Here is a 27,132-nt window from a genome sequence, read left to right on the forward strand (position 1 = left end):
CATTTGTGCCTAGTGGTTCAGGGTTGTGCTGCTGAGCTGCTCCTCTGTCATCAGTAGACTCTGCTCTCCCTTTCACACTTCCTCCAGTTTCTCTAGACTCGCCTGCACCTGTATCACGATAAAAAATAATGTCTACAGACATTTTGACTTACTTAACCAATTAAGATATTTACATTGGCAAAATATGCTGGCTTATTTAATATTACTTTATGCTATTGCCTTTCATTTGTGGGCTTTGTGTATTTACTGTCTCACTTCTAATGATCAAAAATAAAATATGTCAGTACTATTGTTTGGGTATAGAAAGCGGTTTTACTGGAACTAATGCTTGCTTGTTCACATGATCTGTTCCAACAGCTCACCTTTTCCTTCCATCCCCTCATCACTACTGGCTCCTGGCTCTGCTTCGGACACTAAATCACATTTTAAAAATGGTCATAATTCTCAGCACAAATCTTCTGTTTTGAAAGCCTTGGTGTCAGTTTCATTCATGTAGTGCAGAATCATCGAGCATCTCAGAGCACCTTTCATATTGAACAGGCCTACACCATACTCTTCATTGTAGCCTACTTATTCTAATCCTCTTCCCTCTATGAGCAGTCCTACCTGCCCACTCTGGACTTGTGGGCTCATGGCTGGTGTCTGCTGCTGGATCTGCTTTCTGACTCTGAGGAGCTACAAGACAAAGTTTCCCAGTTATGTGGCGTCGCATCATACTATTATTTAAAATGCATAATGTTATGTTACACGCCACAATGCCACACAATTCATTGACTCAATAATTAACTAACTTGAAAGGTGGTTTACCCGTTTCATCGTCCTCATTAGTTGTTTCAAACCGGAGGTCGTTTTTGTGAAAAAGTTGCCGATTTTGGCACATTTGGCTGCGTTTGCTTCAAGAGTTTTCCTCTCTTTAATTCTTGCCTTCTCCTCACCACCCTTGCTCTTTCTGTCATCCATGTTTCAAACAGCAAACACAGCTGACCATCCACAGCCTACAGAGCACAGATCGTATATGCTCCACAGCTACAGTATAGAGCTACTAACCGTATGCAAGGACAGATTACGTCACGGTGTGTCTGCCTGCTAGTAGAGGGGGTGGGGCCCTGGAACAGCAGTTGCAGTGTACGTGATCAACTCAGTGCTATGACTGAACACCCCCCCAAAAAAAAAAAAAAAAAAAAAAAAAAAAATATATATATATATATATATATATATATATATATATATATATATATATATATATTTTTTTTTTTTTTTTTTTTTTTTTTAAAGTGAACTCCGGCCCTTGCGGCCTAAATATTATACCGGCCCACCGGGAATTGTCCCGGTCCTCCCGATTAGCCAGTCCGGGCCTGATCATGCTCATCTACAAATAGAAACTCCTAAAACAAGTGTCCTGGAGGAAGGCAGTGGTGTGGTTGGGTACTGTGGTGTGGAGTTTTTAAAAAAAATTTGTTTCCCCCTAGCTAAACTTTATTCAGTGAGGTAAAGTATACAATCATGTATGTGTTTCATGTTGTTTGGACTTTGTATTGCTGCTACCTTGGGCAAGTCTACCTTGCAAAAGACATTCTTAATCTCAATGGGACTTCCTGGTTAAATGAAGGTAAAAGAAAAAGAAAAGAAGAAAATGTATACCTGCAATGTATTCACTTGCTAGTGGATCACCGGCATCAGACATCCAATGGGCGGGGTGTGCCGTGATGTCACAGCCAGACATGGGCGGCTTGTCATGATTTCAACACCGCCATCTGCTGGACAATTGTAAGAAGTACCAAAAAAAAAAAAAGGGCGGGCCACCATTGCCCCCCACATAATATAATGTACATTTAATAAAAACTGCTAACCCTCAGTGAATTGATAGCTTGATGCTCGTCAGCAGCACCTAGAAAATGTGAAATATTAACTTTTCTCCTGCAGCATGGGAACTTTTTACCGACTAGAAAAAGCAATGACATGGACTCCAGTAAATGCTATGCATTCAGCAACCAATTCTTTGCTTACCTTTAATGGTTTCCTTGCATATTAAAATGCCATCTTGAATCTCTTACTTTAAAAGCTAAAAATCAGGTTAGAAATCTAGGGATAATAATGGACTCAGACCTAAACTTTAACAGCCACATTAAGTCAATAACATCATCAGCCTTTTACCATCTCAAAAACATTGCTAGAATCAAAGGTTTACTGTCTAAACCAGACTTATCCATGAATTTATCTCTAGCAGGTTAGACTATTGTAACGTCCTTCTCACTGGACTCTCTAAACGAGCTGTAAGACAGCTTCAGTACATCCAGAATGCTGCTGCTTGGGTCCTGACTAGAACCAGGAAGTATGACCATATTAGTCCTGTGGCCAGGTGTCTGCACTGGCTTCCTGTTGCTAAGAGAATAGACTTTAAAACAGCTCTGCTTGTGTGTAAGTCTCTCCATGGGCTAGCACCAAAGTACATCTCTAACATGTTGGTCCCATATGAACCATCTTGGACCCTGAGAACCTCAGAAACAGGCCTCTACTCTGACAATGTTTAAGTCCAGGCTGAAAACGGCTCTGTTCAACTGTGCATAAAACAACTGAAAGAATTCTATCTGCACTCCTCTCTTTTACTTTATATTAATTATTATTTATGTCTTATTGATTAGCCTATGTTTTAATTGTAATTGTGTTTTTAACTTGTGTCTTTTCCACTTTTGTAAAGCACTGTGAATTGCCCTGTGTATGAATTGTGTTATACATATAGATTTGCCTTGCCTTGCCTTCCTTCTTTTTTGGCGCTCCAGTTGATGCCAAAAAGTAATGACATTTTTAGAGCGTTGTGCAGGCCAATGAAAAAAACTAAGAGGTGGGGTTGGACATTTGACCCCGCTTCTTATCTAATCCCACCCCTTTCCGCGGTCTGCAGCAAGGGCCTTCTAGGCTGCTGGTCTTGTTTATCAAATAAAACTTAGCATCTGTAGAGATGCACTTCATCTCTTCAGATGAAGTGCATGGTAGACAGGGTTTCTGCAGGTCAATAAAAAGCATTAAGTCATTAAATAGATTTTGTGAAAATGAAGGCCTTAAATGGCATTAAAAAGCATTAAATTCGATGTCCAGAGGCATTAAAAAATTAAACAGACTTGATGAAAAAAAAGTATTGTTATTCATGATGTATTCTGATTACATAAACATTAAATAATTTTGATCGGAAGTATAGTGTGATGATTGACAGGCAGAACCCTTTAACTGGCTATTGTTTATGGCCGATGCACAAAGTCACACCACCAGATCCTTGGAATACAATGTGCTGTGAGCGTGCTCATGCTGTGGCTAAAGAGTGGAGAGAATATTAGCAAATGTCGGAAAAACAGAAAAATGCAAGTTTCAGCAGAAGTAATTGAAGGAGGAGCTATTCAGAATCTAGTTAAAGCCTGTTAACGGTAAACCGTCATGTATATATAAAACTATGTATAAAACTGTATCTGCAGTTGGACATGGGCATTAAATGTGTTTAATGTGGCATTAAAAAGCATTAAATTAGATCTGCTGATACCTGCAGAAACCCTGGTAGAGGTTCTGGAATAAATAATGGGACAATGTGATTCAAACTGGGATATATACCCAGTACTCCTTCACTTAGGTCCAGACTGGTGACAGATCACCATGGAACATTATTATAAGGAACATTATGACACTCTTCTCTTTGTCTTGTGCTGAAATTGTATATATACCATACACATTTCCTTTAACAAATCTGAAGGATACACTGGGTAACTATTATGATCTGCCCAGTAGTGGAAGCAGGAGTATATATACATTTTCTTGTACAAATCCAGGTGTATCCAAGAAGAGACGCTGCTAAAACTGAGTTCTTTTGTGGGCGTCATGGAAGGCTTGCTGCATTTCATTGGGAGGCAGGGAGGGAATCAAGCTCCACAGCACCTTTTCATCCACATGTCCCATATGACTGTGACAGCAGCACCTAGTAAGTGTTCATCTGTTGAGTCTGGTTGAGACAAATATTCATATCTGAAGCATATTTCTGTCATGGACAATGTCAATCCATTGTCTATTTTGAAATTCTCTGATATCTCTCTGAATTTATTGACAGTATACTTGAATCGCATTTTTATTATTACCATTATGATTACAATTTACTACTATTACTGTAATCACTGTTTTGACTATTCACTGTTACTCAGGATTTCGAATGTGCAATTTCCTGTTTATTTGTTTCTATCATCATTCTTGTTATTCTATCCTTTTTTCTTCTAAATTTCTTATTCCTGTGTGCAAATTCTGTACTGTACATACAGTGTTGTGCTGCTACTGGAACCTTAATTTCCCTGAGGGCCCTGCCCAAGGGATCACTAAAATTCAATCTAGTCTAATCTAATCTGATCTAATCTAAAAATTTCTCTCATCTTTTAGTGTAACTCACCAGAGCCCAATACTCCACCCTTTCAAAGACAAGTTTCTAACTGAGTTTGAGGAGTCTTCACTGCACAACTGCTTACAAAAATAAATAACATGACAAAAATACTAATTAATTAAAAAATTAGTTTATTGACATACAAAAAGGATTCAGATGATAACATGATCAGAACTGAGTATTCAACAAAGACATTTCATGCATCATTTTAAAACTGATTTAGATCAGATGCAAATTATGTTTTTCTCCCTTTATACCCATTGCAGTATTGTGTTTTTGCTTTCAACATTATTTATCATAATCTTTGCTGGCAATTCTGTTAAATTACTCAGAAAAGCCATGGGTCTTATGAGACTGTCTTCAGTTTCTCTTCAGATCTCCAAGCACTTTTAATGTACTCAACTATAACTCATGTTTTTACAGTAAAAACGCTAAATAACTCCAAGGCACTATTTTAAAATGCCTTTTGACTTCCTTGTGAAGGTTTAATGCCTAAATATATCAAGATGTGATTTTAAAGGGTCTAACATGACTGCGTTGCATTTTAATCATGTTAAAAGAATACCTTGGAGTTGTTTGTTATATTTTAAGCACATGTCTAAATCCAAAAAGGAGAGAGAGAGATAGAGAGAGCGCCTTCTCCAAAAATGTCAGAGTAGAAATGAGTCAGTTAACTGTTCTATCCGAAGCACATCATATTATACCAAGTCACTGTGATGTTAGTAGACACATGGGGCAGTGCTGGGATCAGTGACATCCCTTTCTCACTCAAAGCCCACACAAAACATGAGTTGATTCCAAGACAAATCCGTCATAGACCTTCATGGAGTGGTCTGGAGAATGAACCGATGGTGTTGATGGAAAAATGGGCACAATCCCAGGTACCAAAAGTGAGTAGAGCCAAGTTTAGGTACCAGAGGTGGAAGTAATTAGTACCTGTACTGCCCTCTGCTATATTTTTCCCACATCTCTGCTTAACTAGATTTATTTCTCTGACAACTTCTCTTTGTTCCCTACATTTTAACAGAAATATCATAAAATAACAGGCTTGTTACTTTAGTCTTAGCATATTTGAGCAGAAGTATTACCTACTATTTTGCATCATTACGTGCATTTCCATGAACATATTTAATATGCATTTTAAAATCTAGCACTTTTTTGCTCACTTGAAGTGTTTTTGCATTCTTCACTTTGCATTTTTAAATAATAAATGTTTCCTGATGAACATTTCCAGTTATTCCAATAAAGGGAGGAAACATGTCTGGTACAACAAGTTGTGTGGACTAATGAAGTAACTGAATTCTCTCTCAATCTGAGCTCTTCTCACCTCCTCCTCCTGTCTGACCTCCCCTCTGCTCCTCCTCTCCTCTATTCACACCCCAGCAAATACATTCATGTTACTGACTTGACCTCTACCCCAGAGTCTATTTTATCATTTCACAGGTTTTCCCTGGATCATCTCTAGACCTGCTGCTGTAGTCCTACTTCTCCCCTGCCTTCATTGTCATCACTCACTTATCCATATAGTTGTAATAGTGTTTGTTACATAGTTACATAGATGGTAGAGGTCTCTATTATTTGTACTAACAGCTGCAGTAGTAGTATATCCACTGTTAATACAGTTATGGACATTTGCTCTAGCTATTGGTAGTTATACTAGCACCAGCTGTTTTAGTTTATAACAGTGGTAGTGCAGCTTGCTGTGCATTCATGTGTCTCCCCCTATGATGTGACACTACATCACAGCCACAAAAGATGAAAAAAGAATGCTCTACATCAGTGGGGTCCAATCCTGGTCCTCGAGGGCTGATATTCTGAATGTTTTAGATGCATCCCTCTTCCAGCACACCTGATTCAAATGATAAGCCTATCATCAAGCTCTGCAGAAGCCTGATAACAACCATCAGGTGTGCTGGAAGATGGAAACATTCAAAACATGTTGGCGCTTGAGGACTGGAGTTGGACATCCCTGCTCTACATCGTCTACTCTCTTGATTAGACCCATATGTAATATAGCCCACAGTACCACGTGCTGGTGACACAACACAGCATAACTACAAATTTGCTCCACACCAGTTTCTGGAAACGCATCTAATTCACAATTTCATTTCATTCAAGAGTTAACTAGATGAAAAAAAGCTCTGACAAGACAGAAAAAAAGAAAGAGAGAACAAAACAAAATGATGCAAAGGAAACTACATAACAATGACGACTGGACAGACAAAACAGCTTTGCAGAAAGATGCATTTAGATGGGTGCAATTTTGCCTGTACATTGACTTTTGTGCTTTAGTTTGGCAAACAGACCCACAAATCAGGAATCCCAGGAACAAAAACAGAAAACCAAAAGACTCCAGCTTAGGCCTTGTTTGACAGCAGATCATCTAGTATGCGCTCACACATATACAGGCACCGAGGTACATGGAAGAATCCTACCGAACAGAAGAGGAACACAATAAGTAACGCCAACTAGTCTGATCCAGTGTCACACAATTCATAGAGATGAAGTAGAATATACGTTTAGTTTATATACTGCATGCATTTTAGGTTTTTATGTATATTAATATTCATACAGTTCATTTTCTTTACACACATTTTTACAACCAAAATGTTCATGTTTCACAACCTTTATGCACATGAACAAGAGGACCGGGAGTGGCCTATAGCTGATTATAATATGGCAAACATTTTTTCTCTGTCAGTTTTCACATTCATTTGTAATAGCCATGAAAGCTATTAAGGTAATGAGTTAGGCTATTTTCTAAGGATTGTATTGTAAATCCAAAATTATACAAAACTGCAGTGTTTTTAGTCAAATAATGACAAAGTCTTGACAGCATTTGTGCCTTCCATTTTAAAACTATTGTTCAGTGTTTAAATTTACCAGGTTGACTCCCTTTGTTTTGTGAATATCATCACAAGCAAAATACAGGGAGGTAAACTCATCAGGGGAAAGGCTGAAAAGGCTGACAGAAAGGGTGGAGCCTTTCTGTGTTAAATTTGTACTTTTTTCTGCACTGTGCGGGTTTCCTCCGAGTCCTCCAGTTTCTCCGGCCATTACAAATACCTCTGTATATAGGTTAATTGTGGTGGTTAGAACTTCCCTCTCACAGCAAAAAGGTTCTGGGTTCCACTCAGTCAGACCAGAGCCTTTCTGTGTTGAGTTTACCCATTCTTTCCACGCTGCACAGGTTTCCTCCAATACGTAGAGGTTAATTTTCCTGTAAGTGCCCTTGGCCACAGTACTGATGAAAATTTAGAACTGGTCCCCAAGAGCCATCAGTGGTAGATCACTGTTCCTAATGCGCTAATGCTAGGTGCTGTGTGTGTATTAAGATGGCTAAAATGCAGGAACTGAATTTCCTTATGTGGATAGTAAAGGGAACTTTAATCTTAACATCCAACCATGTGAGGCCACAAGACTAGAGTGATGTGGGCTCATACTCCTCCACGAAATGTGAAATCATTTATTTTTGTGAAATATTCTGAATGTTTCTGAACTTTTCAATATTTTAGCAGAAACATTCTGTAGCCTAAGCTGTAGATCCGCATATTGACCTAAAATGATGAAAACAATTTCTAGTTCATCTTATGTGATTTTATTGTAAATTTCATTGGTAAAGATCTGCACGATTATCATCTGTCCTATTTTGATCAAAAGGGCAAGTTTCATTAAATGGGGAGCAGTTATTAGAAGTTAATCTCAACATCCCATTAGGTCTAAAAGTTTTATGCTCCTGAATGTGTTCTTACCTTTGAACGGCCCTCCTTTAAAATCCAGTGCTACTTTCCCTTCTTGTGTCAAATATCCAAACCATTCACCATTCTCAGCATCAGGGAACTGCACACAATCAGGAACACATGCAGTATATTATGCCATGTACCATCCCTAAACTAACTCATTTATATTTAAATTTTGTATTCATTCACTAGACAAGAAAATGCACACATACTTTTCATACACTGAACAAAAATATAAATGTAACACTTGTTTTTGCTCCCATTTTTTATGAGCTGAACTCAAAGATCTAAAACTTTTTCTATGTACACAAAAGGCCTATTTCTCTCAAATATTGTCCACAAATTTGTCTAAATCTCTGTTAGTGAGCACTTCTCATTTGCAGAGATAATCCATCCACCTCACAGCTGTAGCATATCAAGATGCTGATTAGACAGCATGATTATTGCGGAGGTGTGCCTTACCCACACGACCCCATACAGGGGTTGGACAGAATAATGGAAACACCTTCACCTCAAGATGATAATGCCCCAATCCATACAGCTAGAATTGTTAAAGAATGGCATGAGGAACATTCTAATGAAGTTGAGCATCTCGTATGGCCGGCACAGTCCCCAGACCTCAACATTATTGAGCATTTATGGTCAGTTTTAGAGATTCAAGTAAGACGTCGATTTCCACCGCCATCGTCTCTAAAAGAGTTGGAGGGTATTCTAATTGAAGAATGGCTTAAAATTCCTTTGGAAACAATTCACAAGTTGTATGAATCAATACCTCGGAGAATTGAGGCTGTAATTGCCGCAAAAGGCGGACCTACACCATATTAAATTATATTTTGTTGATTTTTTAAGGTGTTTCCATTATTTTGTCCAACCCCTGTACTTGCTGTCTGCCATCTTCCCTGTACAGTGAAAACTGGGATTCATCAGTGAAGAGAACACCTCTCCAGAGTGCCAGATGCCATCGAATGTGAGCATTTGCCCACTCAAGTCGGTTGCGACGACAAACTGCAGTCAGGTTGAGACCCCGATGAGGATGACGAGCATGTAGATGAGCTTCCCTGGGCCAGTTTCTGACAGTTTGTGCATATAAATATGGAGGCATCTCGTATCGGCGTGTGTGTGGCACTGATAAAGTTTCTCTACACCCGAAGTCAGCATGATTACAGTCAAATAATTTTAAGTAGAAGATTAAAAAAGATGAGAGCCAGGTTTTTTGCTATGGACTTTTGTGGTGCAATGGCTGCTACATCTGTACAACGGACTATTTGGATGCGGAGTCGGAGTCCGGAGTGGTGGGATAGTGATGTTAGCAGCTTCACTGACACAGACTTCATTCATAATTTTTGAATGACAAAACGAACATTTAAATATATCAGTGACCGCCTCTCCGTAACACTCTCACGACAAGACATTCATCTCCGGCGACCTATATCTGTTTGCAAGCGTATTGCAGTCAGGCCGTACTGGCATTTCAATGACGTAAAGGTCGGATAAATGCAACCTGGCCGTTCAGACTGACGTCACATTGCAAAATAGCCGATATGTACCAGATTTAGGACCACATATGAAAATGGCCTGGGTTGGATTGGAAAAATCGGATTTGTGCTGTTCAGACTGTCTTTCACAGATCAGATACAGGTCAAATAGCAGCAAAAAATTGGATTTGGGCCACATTTGGCTGCAGTCTGAACGTAGCCTTAGACAGATTTGTGAACATTACTTGAGAAAAATAGGCCTTTTGTGAACATAGAAAAAGTCTTAGATCTTTATGTTCAGCACATGAAAAATGGGAGCAAAAACAAATGTGTTGCATTTATATTTTTGTGCAATGTATATGAATGCTGAATCATGGAACATAGAGCAACCTCAGACATATTGATTGACTTCGTAACTTCAACTGCACTTATATCCTGCTGATCCATACCTGTAGCAAAAGTGGCTGCATGTGTCAGGCAAACTACAAAGTAGAAATACTTCACTACTGTGTTTTCAGATATTTTTAAATTGTCAAATTTACCAGGTAATTCAGTTTTTCTTACAGATCTTACTTTTATCACATTTAACACAAAACAATGTACAAGATTTAACAATTCTAACACAAAAGATGAGATGAAAAACAAAAAAAAGTAATGTCAAAAACTTAATGAGAACACACAAGAAAAAAAATATTAAGATGACAAAATGAAAACAACATAAAAAAACAATGAAAAAAATGGAAATGTAAAAAAAAGTAAAAAAAATAAAAAAATAAAGAAAGAAAACATAAGCAATAAGATGAAACAACTTGAAAAGGTATGAAAAAGACAAAGATTGTTTTCAAGACAGAATGGTTAAAGTTGTGGATAGTCTCCAAATGATGCGAGGTTTAGTTCACTTTGCACAGAAACAGCCACCATTAATGTATTTCAATGGCCAACTTATCATCCATTTTGTCATCCTTTCTGTCTCCTCTGTCTTTCCTGTCTTCATTTCTTGTTGAATAAAGGCTCAAATATACCCAAAAATGCTGAACAAAACACTTGAAGATGTATTCAGTTACATTGTACAACTGGAGGTACTAAAAAAAGTGCTGTTGTGCGTAAACTCACATGGTTAAATGTGTATTCATATACTTGTGAGAACATGTCCAGCAGCTCTGGCTTCTTGGTCTGCTGGTAGGCCATCAGAAAGGCAACAAGAGCCTCGCAGTGAGGCCACCACAGCTTCATACTCCACTCCAACTGCTCAAACATACACAATGCCAATAGTAAATCAGAAGTCAACAATATTTTCTAGTACAGTTTCAACCATGTTCACCTGAGTGGGACAGTTGCCATCCACATCAAGAAAGTAAAAAAGGCCCCCATGCTCCTTATCCCAGCCAGATTGATACGGGACTTCCACAAACTTGCTTATGGCTGTCTTCTGGAGCTCCTTGTCCCCCCACTGGGTGCTGTACTGCAGCAGGAACCAGCCTGCTTCCAGAGCGTGGCCTGAGGATGACAGAAGAATGGAAACTGTTGAGGTAAGCAGCTAAAAACAGGAAAGGACTTGACATCAAGCCTCCTACATGGACTCACAGTTTTGAAATCATGTGAGTTACACTGGAAAAAATCTAAATTTTATCAAGTGTATTTTTCTCATTTCTAGTCAAAATATCTCATCACACTTAAAATAAGACCAAATCACCTTAAGAGTAACTTTTCAGTGAGATATGATAACTAATTTTTAGACAATAGATCTTGAAAATCTTATTTCAAGAAATCTTACCAAAATAATTGTCACTTGTTCCATTGGCAGATTTTTTTGCTTAATTCAAGATTTTTTTGCTTAATTCAAGCAAAAAATCAGCCAATGGAACAAGTAAAAATTATCTTGGTAAAATTTCTTAAAATAAGATTTTCAAGATCTATTGTCTAAAAAAAGTTCTTCTATCTCACTGAAAAGTTACTCTTTAGGTGGCTATGTCTTATTTGAAGTGTGATGAGATATTTTGACTAGAAATGAGAAAAATACACTTGGTAAGATTTTAATTTTTTTCCAGCGTACTGGTGATAAATCGCTGCAGTTTTACCTGGGTTGTGCAGTATTTCCAGGGGTTCTACTGTGTTTACCTGGGTTCTGAAGTCGGCCCTGGCAACCCTGCAGCTCTGTTCCATCAAATGACACATTCTCTAAAACAGCTGTGCCGTCTCTCTGTATAAAGATGAAAACAACTACCAAGATTAGATTCTGCAAACTGAATATAAACTGCACACTTGTTCACCACATAACACTACACAGATAGGGATGTTAAATCCAAAAGCAGTGAAGTGTGGTTGTACATTCATACATTGTTGATACATTCCTCTACTACTGAAGTATTAAGTATTTAGTAAACACAGACATACACAAATTACAAGTACACAAGATTCAAATTGATATCCAACTGAATGATCAGTGTGTGTGACAAAATCAATCTTCCATTAATTAATGGATTTCAAGTTTTAAACTCACCATATCAGCTGTGTTCCATGTGACAGAAGTTTAAAATCCTGCAACTTCTTCACCCGATACCCGAAAGAGAAATTCACTACATATTTTTCTCATTAGTGACTCAAAAAAAACAGCTCAGTGACCCATTCTGAGATCATGTTTGGGGAAAACAGGATTTAAAAAATGTATTTAACTGTATAACAGTCTGAACCCATATGTTCAACTCTTTGAATATGTGATATTTACCTCTGCCAAGGAGGTATGTTTTTGCTGGTGTTGGTTTGTCTGTCTGTCTGTCCGTGTGCAAGATAACTCAAAAAGTTATGGATGGATTTGGAAGAAAATTTCAGGAAATGTTGATACTGGTACAAGGAACAAATGATTAAATTTTGGTGGTGATCGGGGGGGGGGGGGGGGGGGGGCACTAATCTGCCTTGGCAGAGATCTGCACTCTCTGAGTGCTTTTCTAGTTTGAACTGTTATATTTATCTATTGGACTTTTTACCAAATAATTGTAGGCAAATAATTTGTCATGGAGAAGCTGTTAGCGATTAGTCTTTCTCAAAATGGCTTATAATTTGACCAAGAAGTTGTGCATCCTCTTACAATCTTCTTTTGTTAAAATAGCAGAGCTGTCTTTCATCGAGCAGGCGATATCACTCAAAATGGACATAGCCATGAAGTTATATAGAGAGTGCTGCATCATGGGTCATTAGCATTATTGGGGTTCGGCTAGCAATTTTATTTTAGAGTCTATAAGACACTAGAAGTATTTAGTTTGTTCACTGTAACTAGCAGAACTCTGTGTGTAACTGTCTCAATGGTGGATTTATCTACCGGCATGCCCCTCCCTGTATGAACTTGTAGATGTTGAAAAAAAACAGTGTTCCTGCCAGGATTTGATCAAGAGTCTATGTGGTAAATAGAGTTAAATCTAAATAGAGTTAAATCTAAACTAGGCTAAAGTCTACTCATGAAGAGCCAGTGGTCTATTCAAGCAGTATTTGGGTCTGACTGCCAAAAAAACAAACAGGCAGCCACAGAAGGTATATAATGTATTACTAGACAGTGGGAACTAAATAACTCTTCTACTCTATATAACTTCTACTCTATCTTGAAATTGCCACGGAACACAGCCAGTGATTGAATGAATCACAGCAAAGTTGGCAAACATAGGCATATATCTCAACTGTATCCCAGTGTTTCTAATTTTAAATTATTTGGAATGCAATGAAATTCAATGCCATAACTGAGGCCAACCTTATTAAAGCCATCTCTTTCCTTTGGTTCCAAAAGTGATTACATTAATGAGGTTAAATTGTATTCATTTTATTAGTGTATGATAATTTAAAAAAAATACATTTTATGTGATCTGAAGCATTTATACTGTTAATTTTACTTTGCTTCGCCCCCTTGAATCACCACCTGGACTCTACTATTCTCTTCCACTCTTCTCCTCCTAGAAGGTTTCAATGAAGCATCGCATAAAACAGTCTTGATCGTACTGTTACATACAATAAAAATTAAAGTCACTTATACAGTAATGGTGTTTGCAGACTGTCAGGACATCCATACCTGCACATGCTGGAGAATCTGCTGTACACACCAGTTGCCCAGGTCCCTGTACTTCTCTGCCACCTTTTGCCCCCTTCCTTCAGTGATCTGCTGCACGAGACACAGCAGCATCATGGGAACAGCCATGCTATTGGTAGGAACATCTCCAGGAAGATGGGGGCGGCCCAGGCCTGAAGAGTCCACCTGAACCCAGTAAATGAGCTGCTCCATCATCTGCTCAGCCTCCAACTAACAACAGAACAGGAAAACATGTATTAAGAGGAGTATGTTTGAGCATGAAGAGCATAGATTTTAATTGTTCAATTTGCTGTCAGCATAAACACAAATTTATGTATCTCGGCAAGAAAGATGCTTTGCAAACTCCAAGATCATTCACACACAGCACACTGAATTTCAAGACATGCATAAATCACATCTGATGTTAGAAGGAATTAGCCAGAGGGATGCCAGTTGTGGGCGGCCGTGGCTCAGGAGGGTTGGCGGTTCGAATCCCGCTCTGTCCAAGTCATGTGCTGTTGTGTCTTTGGGCAAGACACTTCACCCTTCTTGTCTCCAGTGCTGCTACTCACACTGGTGTATGAATGTGTATAAATGTTTGGTGATGGTTGGAGGCGTGGATTGGCAGCCACGCTTCTGTCAGCCTGCCCCAGGGCAGCTTTGGCTACTTATGTAGTTTACCACCACCAGAGTGTGAATGTGACAGTGAATAAATAATGGATCCACTGTACGCGCTTTGAGTATGTGTTCATGGAAAAGTGCTATATAAATCTAATCCATTATTATTATTATTATTATTATTAGGTTGGTATGCTGTTAGGTGCTAAGACTATCGGCTCACAGCTACAGAGCACTGCTTTTCTACCAAGACTGTCAAAATGTAGTTTTCCACAACACACCAGGTGAAAATGTTTACTTTTTACTTAACTGTAAAAGTAATATTTCATTGGGCCACCTTCAGTTTTGATTATAGCACTCATTCTCTGTGGCATTGTTTCGATATGTTTTTGCAAGGTTAGAATACTTTTTTTCTGTCCATAATCACGCAGAGTACTGCACTAGATCTTCTCCTGACTTGGAGCTCCTCCTACGCCCCAAGCCATTTTTCGGGTGTTACATTTCTTGTATATTCCCCCTCAATAACACCAACTGCTGGGACTTAATTTTAAAAAATAACAGAAAAAACTGCAGTTTCTTAAATTCAATCAATCAATCAAATTTTATTTATATAGTGCCAAATCAAAACAAAAGTTATTTCATGACACTTAACAGTTAGGGTTGGTTGAAACCAGACTCGCAGGCCAATTTACAGACACCCAAGAGAATCCTCCACAAGAAAACACTTGACACAAACACAGACTATGGCAGATGGTCGTCTGCCTTGTCCAGTTGGGGTTAAAGAGAGAGGGTTAGAGGAAGAGAAAGAGAGAGACAGAGAGAGATTGAAGGAGAAGGGGGGAAATAGGGAGAGACACAAGGACTCAAACTGATTGAGTAAAACAACAAGACTCTAACCGGAGGCCTCCACCTGTAGTTTGTGCTGTTCCAAACAACCTATTAGTTAATGGCTCTCATGGTTTCAGAGTCTGCTTGTTTAAAATCTGGTTCTGTGTTTTACACATAAACATGTACCCACCTGCTTTAAGTACACCACTATAGTGCCCATACCCAAGAAAAGTAATGTGACCTGCTTAAATGACTATCGCCCCATAGCACTCACTCCAATCACAATGAAGTGCTTTGAAAGGATAGTCATGACCCACATCAAAAAAAGCATCCCAGACACTGTGGACCCTCTACAGTTCGCATACCGCCAGAACCGGTCCACCGATGACACAGTCAACACTGCCATTCACACAGCCCTTTCACACCTAGAGGGACAGGACACATATGTCAGAATGCTATTTATAGACTATAGCTCTGCATTCAACACAGTTAGCCCCCACAAACTCACAGACAAGCTCCTCACACTTGGACTGAAACCCTCCCTCTGTAACTGGGTGCTGAACTTCTTAACAGACAGACCCCAGTCAGTCAGAGTCCACAACCGCACATCCAGCTCAAGAACAGTAAGCACTGGGATACCACAGGGATGTGTGCTGAGTCCGCTCCTCTACACGCTCTTCACCTATGACTGTGTGGCCTCCCAGAACAACACCAGCATCATTAAATTTGCGGATGACACTACAGTCATCGCCCTGATCACTGGTGGGGTTGAAACATCATACAGAAGACAGGTGGCAGACCTGGTGACTTGGTGTCGTGACAACAACCTTCATCTCAACACAGACAAAACCAAAGAGATGATTATTGACCAAAGAACAAGGGAAAAGGAGCCACACAAACCCCTGTATATTGATCAGACTGAGGTGGAGAGGGTGAAAACCTTCAAGTTTCTTGGCACTTACATCAGCGAGGACCTCACCTGGTCTCAAAACACCCAAGAAATCATCAAGAAATCCCAACAGAGATTGTACTTTCTGAGAAAACAGAGGAAATTTGGCATGTCAACCAAAATCCTCAGCTGCTTCTACAGATGCACTATCGAGAGTGTCCTCACCGCCTCTATCACAGTCTGGTATGGAAACTGCACAGTACAAAACAGGAAGGCACTCCAGCGGGTGATCAAGACTTCACAGCACATTGCTGGGGCAGCCTTCCCCTCATTGCAGGACATTTACAAAACCAGAGTCCTATGAAGAATACACAACCTGATTAGAGACAGCACACATCCACAACACTCACTCTTCACACTCCTACCATCTGGCAGATGTTACAGGAGTTTGAAGTCTAGGACCACAAGGCTGGCAAACAGTTTTTACCCACAGGCCATCAGGCTTCTCAATGAATCACTTAAACATGCCCCACGCAACACAAGCACATACTGATGCACTGAACACTTTACTGCTGGCTGCACTGAACACTTTACTGCTGGTTTTAATTGTTTTAATTTTTATAGTTGATTTCATTATTGCCATTGTTTCCCCTATTCTTATTCATTTTTTAGTGTGTTGTGTTTTTAGGGAGATGAACAGAAAAAGAATTTCATTGCATAGTATAACTACCTGTTTTTGCTGTGCATATGACAATAAAAAAACTCTTGAATCTTGAATGTAAAACACTGTTTTCATGCTGTGGGTTTAATTTTTAATCACTGTGCACTGTAACACTAACATTAACAAACAAACAATATTCTGCTTGCCAGAATATTTTCAGTTCACTTAGGTGGCGGAGCAAAATAGATTATGGTGGATGGTCACAGTATATATTAGTAATGGGGAACACAGTAGTCTATATACCTGCATATCCGTGTCACCGGTGGCTCTGCTCAGTTCATCCATTGCCATGACGTAGAAACACTCACTGAATATGGTCCTCTGAATTTTTACTGCTTTCCCTTCCCTAGTTAAACAGAAGGCACACTTCCACTGGCCACCGCTGCCCATAATGCGAGCAAACTTTCTCAGGAATGTCCCTCCTAAAATGCAAATGGGATTAAAAAAAAATCTTATGTTCACGAAAGTGTAAATGAAGAAGTATTAACAGAACAAGTACAAGAACAGATCAAGTGAAAGTGAACAACATGTAAATTTGCACACATCATTTATCAAGTGGGCTCATTTTTTAGGTAAAGATCTCTATTTTATGGAACTATTATTCTTTTTAAAATACTACTTACACAGTACAGGAGAAGTTCTGAACCTTCTGATAGGCTGCATTAAATTAACAAAAAAACATGCAAAGACTGTCTATTACTTTGAGATATTAAAATTCTGAATGATGACGTTTGTGAATTCATACACTGGTCACATTTAAAAAGACTATCTGTGAACTGTTACCAAGAAATTTCTCTTTATTTGTAATTTACCTATATCAGTATAGACCACCACAATTTGTAAATAACTCTTTGTTAGTGTTAAATATATTAAATAAAGCATTGTGATTATATCTGGCTTGTTGTTTTAAAAAATAAGTCAACATTTTGGGTGATGCATACAATGGTAAAGAGTTGTCCATGTGTTACTATGGCAGCCTGTCCATGTGTTACCACATTCTCATGTCAATAAAAGACACTTTTCAATATTTTATTCCAAAATTTATTTTCAGTATAGCTGGACATATCTAAAAGGTTTTGTCCTACTTGATATCAATTTCTGTCGAGAACTGCATGCTTTGAATGTTTGAGTAAAGCTTAAAAAATTGATGCCCATTTCAAGTCTACATGTTACCAAGCAGTAATTTGACATTTTTGACCTAAACATTTTATCTTCCCAAATTTTGTTATAGCTACATAATGTTAACGTGCTTATAAATACTTACTCAAATATGTATAATACATGCATACAAGTTACTCTCCTTTTACATGACAGAGACTGTTGAACACAGAATGTGTCCATGTGTTAACACTTGATCGGACCCAGAAGTGAAAACCTACGCTGCTTAATTTCTTACTTAGTTTTTTTTGTACTGTCCAATTTCCTTCTTGCCCTCAATATATATTTAAAAAAGCTTATTTCAAGAACAATGATGATAGAAGGACAAAAAAAGAAAAAAAATAGGACCAATGGCCCTGTAGCTTACCGGCCGAATTGAAAGCTTTGGAAAATGTATCCAGATGCCATTTATTATCACCCAGTTCTGTGTATTTATTATATTACAGAAATAGCCCATGTTTTGGTCATATTCCAATCAGATCTGTAAAAAATTCAAATTCCAACTTGATATCATTGATGCTTAGTGATTTATTGGATCAATCCACTTCCTATCTCTTATAATGGGAAAATTTTTCAAAGTCGCACCAAATCCAGAATCAGATCCGGATCGAAATAATTGCAATACCTTGTGTTGACATCATCATAAAGAAGCTGTATACCAAGTTTGAAGTCAATCAGAACTGGAGTTTGGGAGAAAAAGACGATTGAAATTTTTTCCCCACAAGAGCCCATGTTAAATTTTCCGTAAGTTCCCGGATCCAGAAGAAGGTCCTGATCAGCATGTGGCCATTATGTTTTGGTCATCTCCCCATCAGGGCTGGACTGTAGAAATTTACACCTGATAGCATTTATATTTACTGAGTTATTGCATCGATCCACTTCCTATTTCTTATAATGGGGAAATTTTTCAAAGTCGCACCAAATCCAGAATCAGATCCAGATCCAAATAATTTCACTAACTTTTGTTGACATCATCATGAAGAAGCTGTACATCAAGTTTGAAGTCAATCGGAATTGTAGTTTCAGAGAAGAAGACGATTGAAATTTTTGTAACAGATGACAGACGCCGATGACGCCGATAGATGCCACATGACGACAATAGCTTATGGCCTGTCGGACGGTAAGCTAACTAGAGTTGTTATGTAACAATTTAGCTTTTTCACAGAACAAGGTGTACTTTCATCCACTATAAACATGTAGACGAAGCCTCCAAAATGTAATCCATTGGTTAGTGGCAAACATCATTTCTACTACACAAGAGAAGTAGCCCTGGATGGTTGTTACATAATGCCATAATGGCTAAACACACTAATTATTACTGGCTGGGCTAACAAGCAGGCTAAGTGGCAGCTGCAGAACCCAAGTAATACTTCAATTAGCCCACACTTTAAGACTTACAGCCTGTACTCTAACAAAACAGGAACAGCAAAGAGCAAACACCATCATGAATCATCATTAATCAGCAGACTCTAACAACATCTGCTGCACAGATTAAGGAACAGAAACTTAATCAGATGACCGTTCAGATCCACCTCAGCAACATCTCAACATGCAATATTAGATTTGATTTGTCAATAACCGAAACAGATACTATTTGGATCAGGGCAACCAAGATGAAACTGCTGTAAAAGGCAGAACAAGACAAAAACATAACATAAAAGATAAAAGATGAAAATTCTCCTTAATGCTCATAACACGACAAAAATTTTGAAGACATGTAGGGGTAGAATATTTAAAATGTAAAATAATCAGAGTGTGTAAAATTAGAAAAAAAAAACAAACCCCTGAAACATTTTTTCAGCTGGTATAAGTATTATATATCATACTCTGAGGTGTGACATAATTTCAGAATGCAGGAAATACTAATCAAATCTAACTTTTTTTTTTTTTACTATTGAGCAAATCGCTACCCTACTGACAAGACAAAAAGGTAAACATTAAGAAACATCTTGCATGAGAAAATCATTTGACTGTGTCATTGCTGAAGCTTTAAACAAACCTGTTAACTTGGTTAGGCAAAGCTTGATGACATTTACCATTTTACCAAGTAAGTAAACTGGTGTTTTGCATTAGCTCACCCTTCATCACTTGTAGATAACTTTGTCCCATAATACTCCCGCAGCTTAACAACTTCTGTGTAAATATAGTCAGTTCTATGTTCCAGTTCCAACATGGTGTTGGCCAAAATGCAAGGTACTAGCATCAAAACTGAAGTTTAGAAACCAATGCAGAATGGCATTGTTTCTTCATCCATTAAGTATTCATGCCTAGAACACAACATCTGGTACTAGCCTAAGCTATTTTTTTTTTTAAATACAAAAAAACAAAAAGCAGCTCCTTAAGATTTTCTATTTTCACGCACCAGCTTTTGCAGCTTCGAGAATTTCTGGTTTGTGGAAGCGATCCATGGTTCTGTAAAGACGACAATACATCCATACCTATAGAAGAGATGAGCCATTACAGTCAAATGACATCTGAACAAGAAATTATTTGTTCTGGAGAAAAAGTGCATTACACTCTACATGCTTACCTGCCTGCCCTGCAACCAGACATACTTCAGCTCATCAAACACCTTTCCATCCCTCCCAATACAAGTGAAAAAGCCTCTGGGGAAACAAGACATATGCATCATAAGAACACAGAATTGTTTCAAACAGAGGTTAAATCATTTAGATGATTCAGCAGTATGCACTCAGCTCAGGTTCGACAACAACAGTGAGCCACCGGTCAAAAGAGGTGAACAAAGAATCCACCTACTGCAGAAGCTGAACTCTTAGCATTTCTAAACCAATTTTATGTAGTTTTTGTCATTCTTTAATTGAAAAACTTTCAACCTTTTCTTTTTGTTGCTTTTATAAAGGGCTGTCTGTGACAGGGGGTGCAAAAAGCCAGAAGCATCTTAATCCAACCAGATCGTGTCCTCACTGAAAGATTTATGTTAATGCCATCAGGGCGACAGCAGTCTATCCTTTATGTTGGTATAGAGACAGTATTCATCGTGAAATGTCATGATACAAATGTTCAAATTTGTCAATATCAAGAACTGATTATTTGCTTGTAAACTTTTTATGAGGCCATAATGTAACTAATGTTTGTCAAATAGGGGTGTAACGGTACAGAAAAATTTCAGTTCAATATGTTTTCGGTATAGGCGTCTTCGGTTCGATACATTTTAGGTACGTTTTAGGTACAGTGAAGGAGACCAATGTGTGTGGGTTGGGGGGGTGCTCTGCAACTACCGAAAACTGAAAGTGAAACTTAAAACACTTCAAACGTCCCATCCGGCTTCTGTGCCTCTTTTATACTCTGTGTTGTCACGTTTACCCCCCCCTTATCGGCACCCCAGCTTCAAAATAAAGTGTTTTATTTTGTTTTTGCAGCGGTGCTAAGAATTCAGCAGTGGCACTGCTCTGCTGCTGAATATATAGGTAAACCCTATACCACTGCCCTATACTGCAGCCCGGGCCACGGTCTCACCGCCCAATGAGAGCCACTGGGTGAAGAGACCGCAGCCTGGGCCTGGTGAGACCGTGGGAGAGCCAGCGTTGGTCTTCAAATTCTTCTCCGATTTCAGCCATCTCCATCTTTCAAAAGCATCTCCTACACATATCCTTGTTTTGTTTCTCACTTTGTCACAACGTATTTGGGAATAATAAGAGGCCTTTTAGGTTTAGTAACATCAGACATTTATGGTCAGAAATGTTCCACCTGCAGCTCAGTGGGAGCTGGCAACATGGATGCCAAAACACTACTGACTTTGTGATTGGGAGATAGGTGATGGGTGGAGCATCAGGCCAAAACACAAAACAACAACAAAAACATTACTTGTGGGCTGGCACTTATCTTTTCAAATGCGAATATTCTGGCTTGACTACTACTGTCAGTGATATCAGTATTTGAAATGAACATGAGTCCATTTTATAACTTGGAACATAATTCTTACATACAGCTCCTTTAAAACCCAGGGGTTGATGCTTGGGTTCCGTTGTAAGGTATTAAGTTTTTGTAGACCGTAGGAATGCAGCAGCTAATGGGGACTGTAATGAACTCAACTAAACAGAAATTCTACATCAAATTGAATGCAAGTAACCACAGTACCCATGCACGGTGTCGTGAGAGTATTTCAGCCAGAAGTCCACTGTTTTGTCAAGTTCTCTGCAAATTCGCTCTCGACATTCCTCCAACTTCACCACAGACATGGTTCCTTACAAAAGAACACACAAATCATTTACAAAAAAATCCACAATGGTGAAAGGTGTACAAACAAACATAATGTAACCCTTAAACTGAAAGTTTGAGTTGTCAGGTTTTGCACTTTTTACTTGATGATTTCCATCAGCAAGACATCTTTACTGCACATGAGTTTATCATACCTGGGGCCTCTAAAAAAAGACTTGAAGTTTGGATTGTCTTTTATCTGTATTTGTTCCAGTTATTTGTGATTGCTATTCTTATGATGATTTTAGATGTTGAATAAAATATGCTTTATTCGTTATATCATGGATTATGCAATAAATAAGTAAATCACACACCCTTTCACTTGTTTCTTCCAAAATGTACTGTTACACATGGACAGGGTTGCAGTGATACACTTTTTCTACAATCTGGGATTGTGGGATAAAACACTGAATTCCATTGGATATCTCCAGGTCATGGTTCAGAAGAAAATGATGCTCATCAGCTCTGTTCTCAGTGGGTCATTGTTCATCAGGTTGCTTATCTTTTTACTGATACGAAATTCTTAGCAATTATTTGAAATAAAGTGATTACTTTACAAAACCATGGTAGCTGTCTCCATTCAACTTTTAAAAAAAAAAAAAAGTCTTTGGGTCGAACATGTAAAGTTGCTGATTATTTCCATATAATTTCAGAATCAGAAATATTTTATTAATCCCAGGATGGGAAATGATTTGGTAGCAGCATACATCAGGGGCATTGCTAGAGGAATGGCCGAGGTCTACTGTATGTGGAAGCACTATAGCAGGAAAACTGGGATGTCAAGAAACAAGTAATGAGAATTCCCTTTTATTACAATATTATATATTACTACACTTTTGTTTGAATAAAAAGTGAATTGATTTATTAGTTTTACATGTATTGTTTTTCATGATTATACACAAAAAGTAGATGGATTTTGCCATCTTAACTTGGGAACAGATGACGAATTATTCCACTATAAGGAAATGGCTCAGAGACTGTATAGTCCATGCTAATAATAATAGACATAAAATTATCAGACTCCCAGAGACTGCGATGGGTGGCAGTCACATAGAAAATTGAATAGAATGGTAGTTGCATAATAATGCTGTTCATATTGTAATATCAGCTTTAGTTTTTGTGGTGGTGATGAGCATGGCACTGTTCCTTACTTAATGAATATTACAATGGATGTTTCACAATTTAATTATGATTCAATTGTGCATTGGATACAGCAATGTGACACACTGAACAGGTCTTTGAAAACCTGTCATTCATTCAAGTTTGCTTTGCTATGGCCACCCCACACTAGCTCTAGGGCCCACCTTGAACACACCCGTAAAAATGTACTGGACACGTCACTGGCGCACAGAGTTGAATTTCCTATCCTCTACTTCAGCCACAGCATACAGAGTGTTGCAGGACAGTGGCAGCCTGTGAAGCAGTTAATTATGGAACCACTGGGTAGGCTACATTTTCTACCTTTCTGACTTATTTCCTATTGTTAGTTCACACACAAAAGGTTCTGGGAGACTGAACAGACATGATTACACAGAGTCCAATACAGTGTATTTATTTATTTATTTTTTCCTTTTTTAAGTTTGTGTAGTGCACTCCATAGAGACCATTATGAAGCCAGGTCATTTGGCACTTTATTTAATTTTGTCTCTTTTCTCCTTGGCTTGTTTTTGAATTAATTTCCTTATGGTCTATGGCAGGCATGTCCAAAGTCCGGCCCGGGGGCCAATCACGGCCCGCGGTCAGATTTTATACGGCCCACAGCTTCAGTTTTAGAATGTGTTATTTATGGCCCGCTGGACTGTTGAACCGAGTATATGAATCATAAAAGGTTCAAAATGCAGTTTCTCCTTTCACCTCATGGTGGCAGCACCACTCTAACTCTATCTGGCTCTGTGACCTTACCGTGAACCCTTTTCGCTAATTTCTAACCACGGCGCCTGTAAATAAAAAAACGGAAGTTGACAGTGAGGGCCGCCGCTTCCAGGAGAGATGGGAAGTACAATTTTTTTCACTGAAAATCGAGGCAATTATGTTTGCCTAATTTGTCAACAGACTGTTGCCTTGTTTAAGGAATTCAATGTAAAGAGACAATAGCAGATAAAACATGCTAACGCATATGACAAGCTAGCAGGGAGTTTGCGCTCCGAAAAAGTGAAGCAAATTCAAGCTGCTTTAAACTCACAACAGTGACTCTTCATGTGAACCTGAGTTCAGTGAATTCACCACCAGGACAGGATACCAAGTTGCCAGGTTAGTTGCCTCTAACTGCTGGTGTTGTGTACTTGTAGATGTGACACAAATATTACTTTCTGAATAATTTTGTGAAAGACAAGAGTAAGAGTTATATGTTTTCATCTGAAATGTTAACAGACTTTGCATTACTGAGTAATATATGAGTAACGATTACTCATATAAGTCATGTTTTAAATGAATGTGGGGTTAAGATTTTTATCAACTTCTTGGATGTTTAAGATACTCCACACAGTTTGTTCTATGTTATCTGACTCCAGATGTGAAAGGAAGGCAGAATTGTTTTTTTTTTTAATTTGTTCACACCTGAGTGGTTCAGATTTGGTTACACTGCCATTTAAAAAAATGATATTGTGACAATGAAAATAAACTTGCTGTAGAACAGCACGTTTATATGCAATTTTTACTGTTTAAAAAACATCCGAAGGGACCACTGGCCCCTGGCAATCTCCACATTATCAGATCTGGCCCTCTTTAAAAAAAGTTTGGACACCCCTGGTCTATGGGAACTGTTTTCTGCTTACTCCCGAAAGGGGGCGTGGCCATGATGACCATTAATGTTTCACATGCACATCACATGGTCAGTTTCTATAATTCAGCAGCCGTAGTAGTGAACTGCTACACTTGAAACTGCCCATCATATAAAGTTATTTAAAACATACAACCTACCACCAAACTAAGCGCTCATTAACATTTTTTATGTATTTATTTTATTATATTTCAGGTGTAATTACACTAAAACCATTTTACTGGGTTCTTCAACATGGATACTTCGCTGTTTCGAAGACACAGACCTGAGCTCTAACTGTTAATAGAGAATAATTATCCACGGAAGTGCTGATATTAAGGGTCTAAACCCATAAACCGGACTGCCCTCTGCTTCTTGCTAACGCATCTCTATATTAGCAAATAGTTGGAAAGCTAGCGGCTGTTTCTCTTTTTCTAGCAGCAAGAGCAAGACAGCGAAACAACTACTGTAGTTTGATAAACATGGTCTCACCTTGGAATGTAAGTTTGCACGGTGAGGAGTGTTCCCCCTGTGTCCCTCAGTCCGTCTGCTCGTCTGTTTTCCGTCTGTTGACCGTTTATCATATGACCAGAGCCGCCTGGACTGGAAAAGGAAGTGAACCGAGGATGATGGTAGCTCTTCAAATACAGCTAAAGCCGAACAGCGGACGAAGAGGAGTAGCATGTTAGCAGGAGAACATAGGACACATGAGCTAGGGTTCATTAGTCCTGTTTAAATCAGTGTTTTCATGTGATGTCAGGTAGCATGAAAATCAAGAAAATAAATATAAAGTCAACAGAAGTCAGTAACTTTATAAATAGAACAATAATTAAAACAAAATAACGTTACTTTAAAGATTTGACAAAATGACAGAAAATTAATCAATTAACCAAAACATGAGAAAATAGCTAACTCAAAGAAGAAAAGAGGGAGGAAAGATAACAAAAATTAAAAAATAAATAAATAAACAAACTAGAAGCATAAAATGAAGATAGCTGAAAAATAAATAAAATAATTAATGCCTGAAGAAAAAGCGTAAAATAAACAATATCGTTACGGTTACAATCAGTGTTTTAAGACATTTCAGATCTATCATCCAGTTTAAAACATTTGTTAGAAAATTAATCCAAAACAAATGTTTCAATGGTGATCATTTAAATAGTTCCTTGACTTAACATCATCATCTCTAACATATGTGGTGAAAACAACTTTTGAACTGTATTAATGACACAGAGTGCTAGTGCTATCAATACAACGTATTCATTCTCTTGTTTATTTGGGCTATTTACCCACAAGGTGGTGCTAATGATCTTCTGAGCAATCAGTCACGATAAAGTGGATGACGATGAAGACATTTGTTTTCAGCATAGGATCAATAACAGAGTGCAGACATTACTCACCTCATGGCATGTCAGTCCAATCTGAGTCACAGATCTTAACAGGAAATGGCACTACATTATTGTTATTATCAGGGACGAAATTTGAATTGGGGGGGGGGCGTGAATACTCATGTGTCTTGTGGACTGGGGTGTGTGTGTGTGTGTGTGTGTGTGTGTGTGTTTGGGGGGGCAGGGGGCAGAACTGCTTGAACAGTGCCCTGACATCAACTCTACGGTAATAGGAATATCAAAAAATATATTGATGAATGACATCCACAGTGGGACAATTTAGGGTGCAACAATCATCGATTTTGATGGTACAGTTATAGTCTGAGGAAAAACAGTTTCACAATTATGATGAGTATGAATGTATAAAATCATATTTGTAATAAACTTTCATTGTTGGTGTTCTTTAAACAGTTACTGCCTTTCAACACAAATAATACATGAAAATAATAAATACAAAAATAATCAAAAGTGTATCTCTGGCATTAAAAATATAAACTTTTAAAAAAATCTCTGCGTTGTTGAGGCTCTACAGTTATAATAATAATAATGTGATGTGACTAGAGGTGAGCTGCTGCTGCAGAGTGGATTGGGAACAGGTGTGTGATTGGGAACAGGTGTGTGATTACCGGAGGGAGAGACTCTGGGTGTAGGATTTAAAAGGCAGTTGGTTAGCAGCACGCGAAAAGCTTGTGTCTTGGCACTGTGGGGAAAAAGCTGGGTGTCGTTCGTGGCTGTTTAGGGCAACCGGCAACCGGCAACGAAGACAGTTAGAACAGGGGGTTAGCTCTTCCAGCGCCTGGAGGGGAGGCTGAACGCCTCCTGCAGGGTAGTTAGAATTGGGTTAGTAAAGTGCCAGGTCCGGGCAGTTCTGCGCCAT

The 27,132-nt window shown here is 38.5% G+C and overlaps 1 protein-coding gene across 2 annotated transcripts; it reads right to left on the minus strand.

The window, feature by feature from the left end:
* Positions 1–4,519: 4,519 nt before the first annotated feature.
* On the minus strand, positions 4,520–25,510 carry renbp (renin binding protein). Of its 2 annotated transcripts, XM_030139877.1 has the most exons (11): positions 25,360–25,508; positions 21,990–22,095; positions 20,422–20,497; positions 20,254–20,329; positions 16,977–17,155; positions 13,681–13,908; positions 11,745–11,826; positions 10,948–11,123; positions 10,740–10,871; positions 8,164–8,251; positions 4,520–6,842 (listed from the first exon to the last, which is right to left on the minus strand). In XM_030139877.1, the coding sequence occupies exons 2-11, from the start codon at positions 22,088–22,090 to the stop codon at positions 6,769–6,771; spliced, it is 1,212 nt and encodes a 403-aa protein (XP_029995737.1). In that variant the 5' UTR covers positions 22,091–22,095; positions 25,360–25,508; the 3' UTR covers positions 4,520–6,768. The 2 variants fall into 2 exon arrangements, with proteins under 2 accessions (XP_029995737.1, XP_029995738.1); XM_030139878.1 differs by lacking the exon at positions 10,740–10,871 and having other exon boundaries at positions 25,360–25,510.
* Positions 25,511–27,132: the final 1,622 nt, after the last annotated feature.

Source organism: Sphaeramia orbicularis, chromosome 7 (genome assembly GCF_902148855.1).
Source record: "Sphaeramia orbicularis chromosome 7, fSphaOr1.1, whole genome shotgun sequence".
Lineage (NCBI taxonomy): Eukaryota > Metazoa > Chordata > Actinopteri > Kurtiformes > Apogonidae > Sphaeramia > Sphaeramia orbicularis.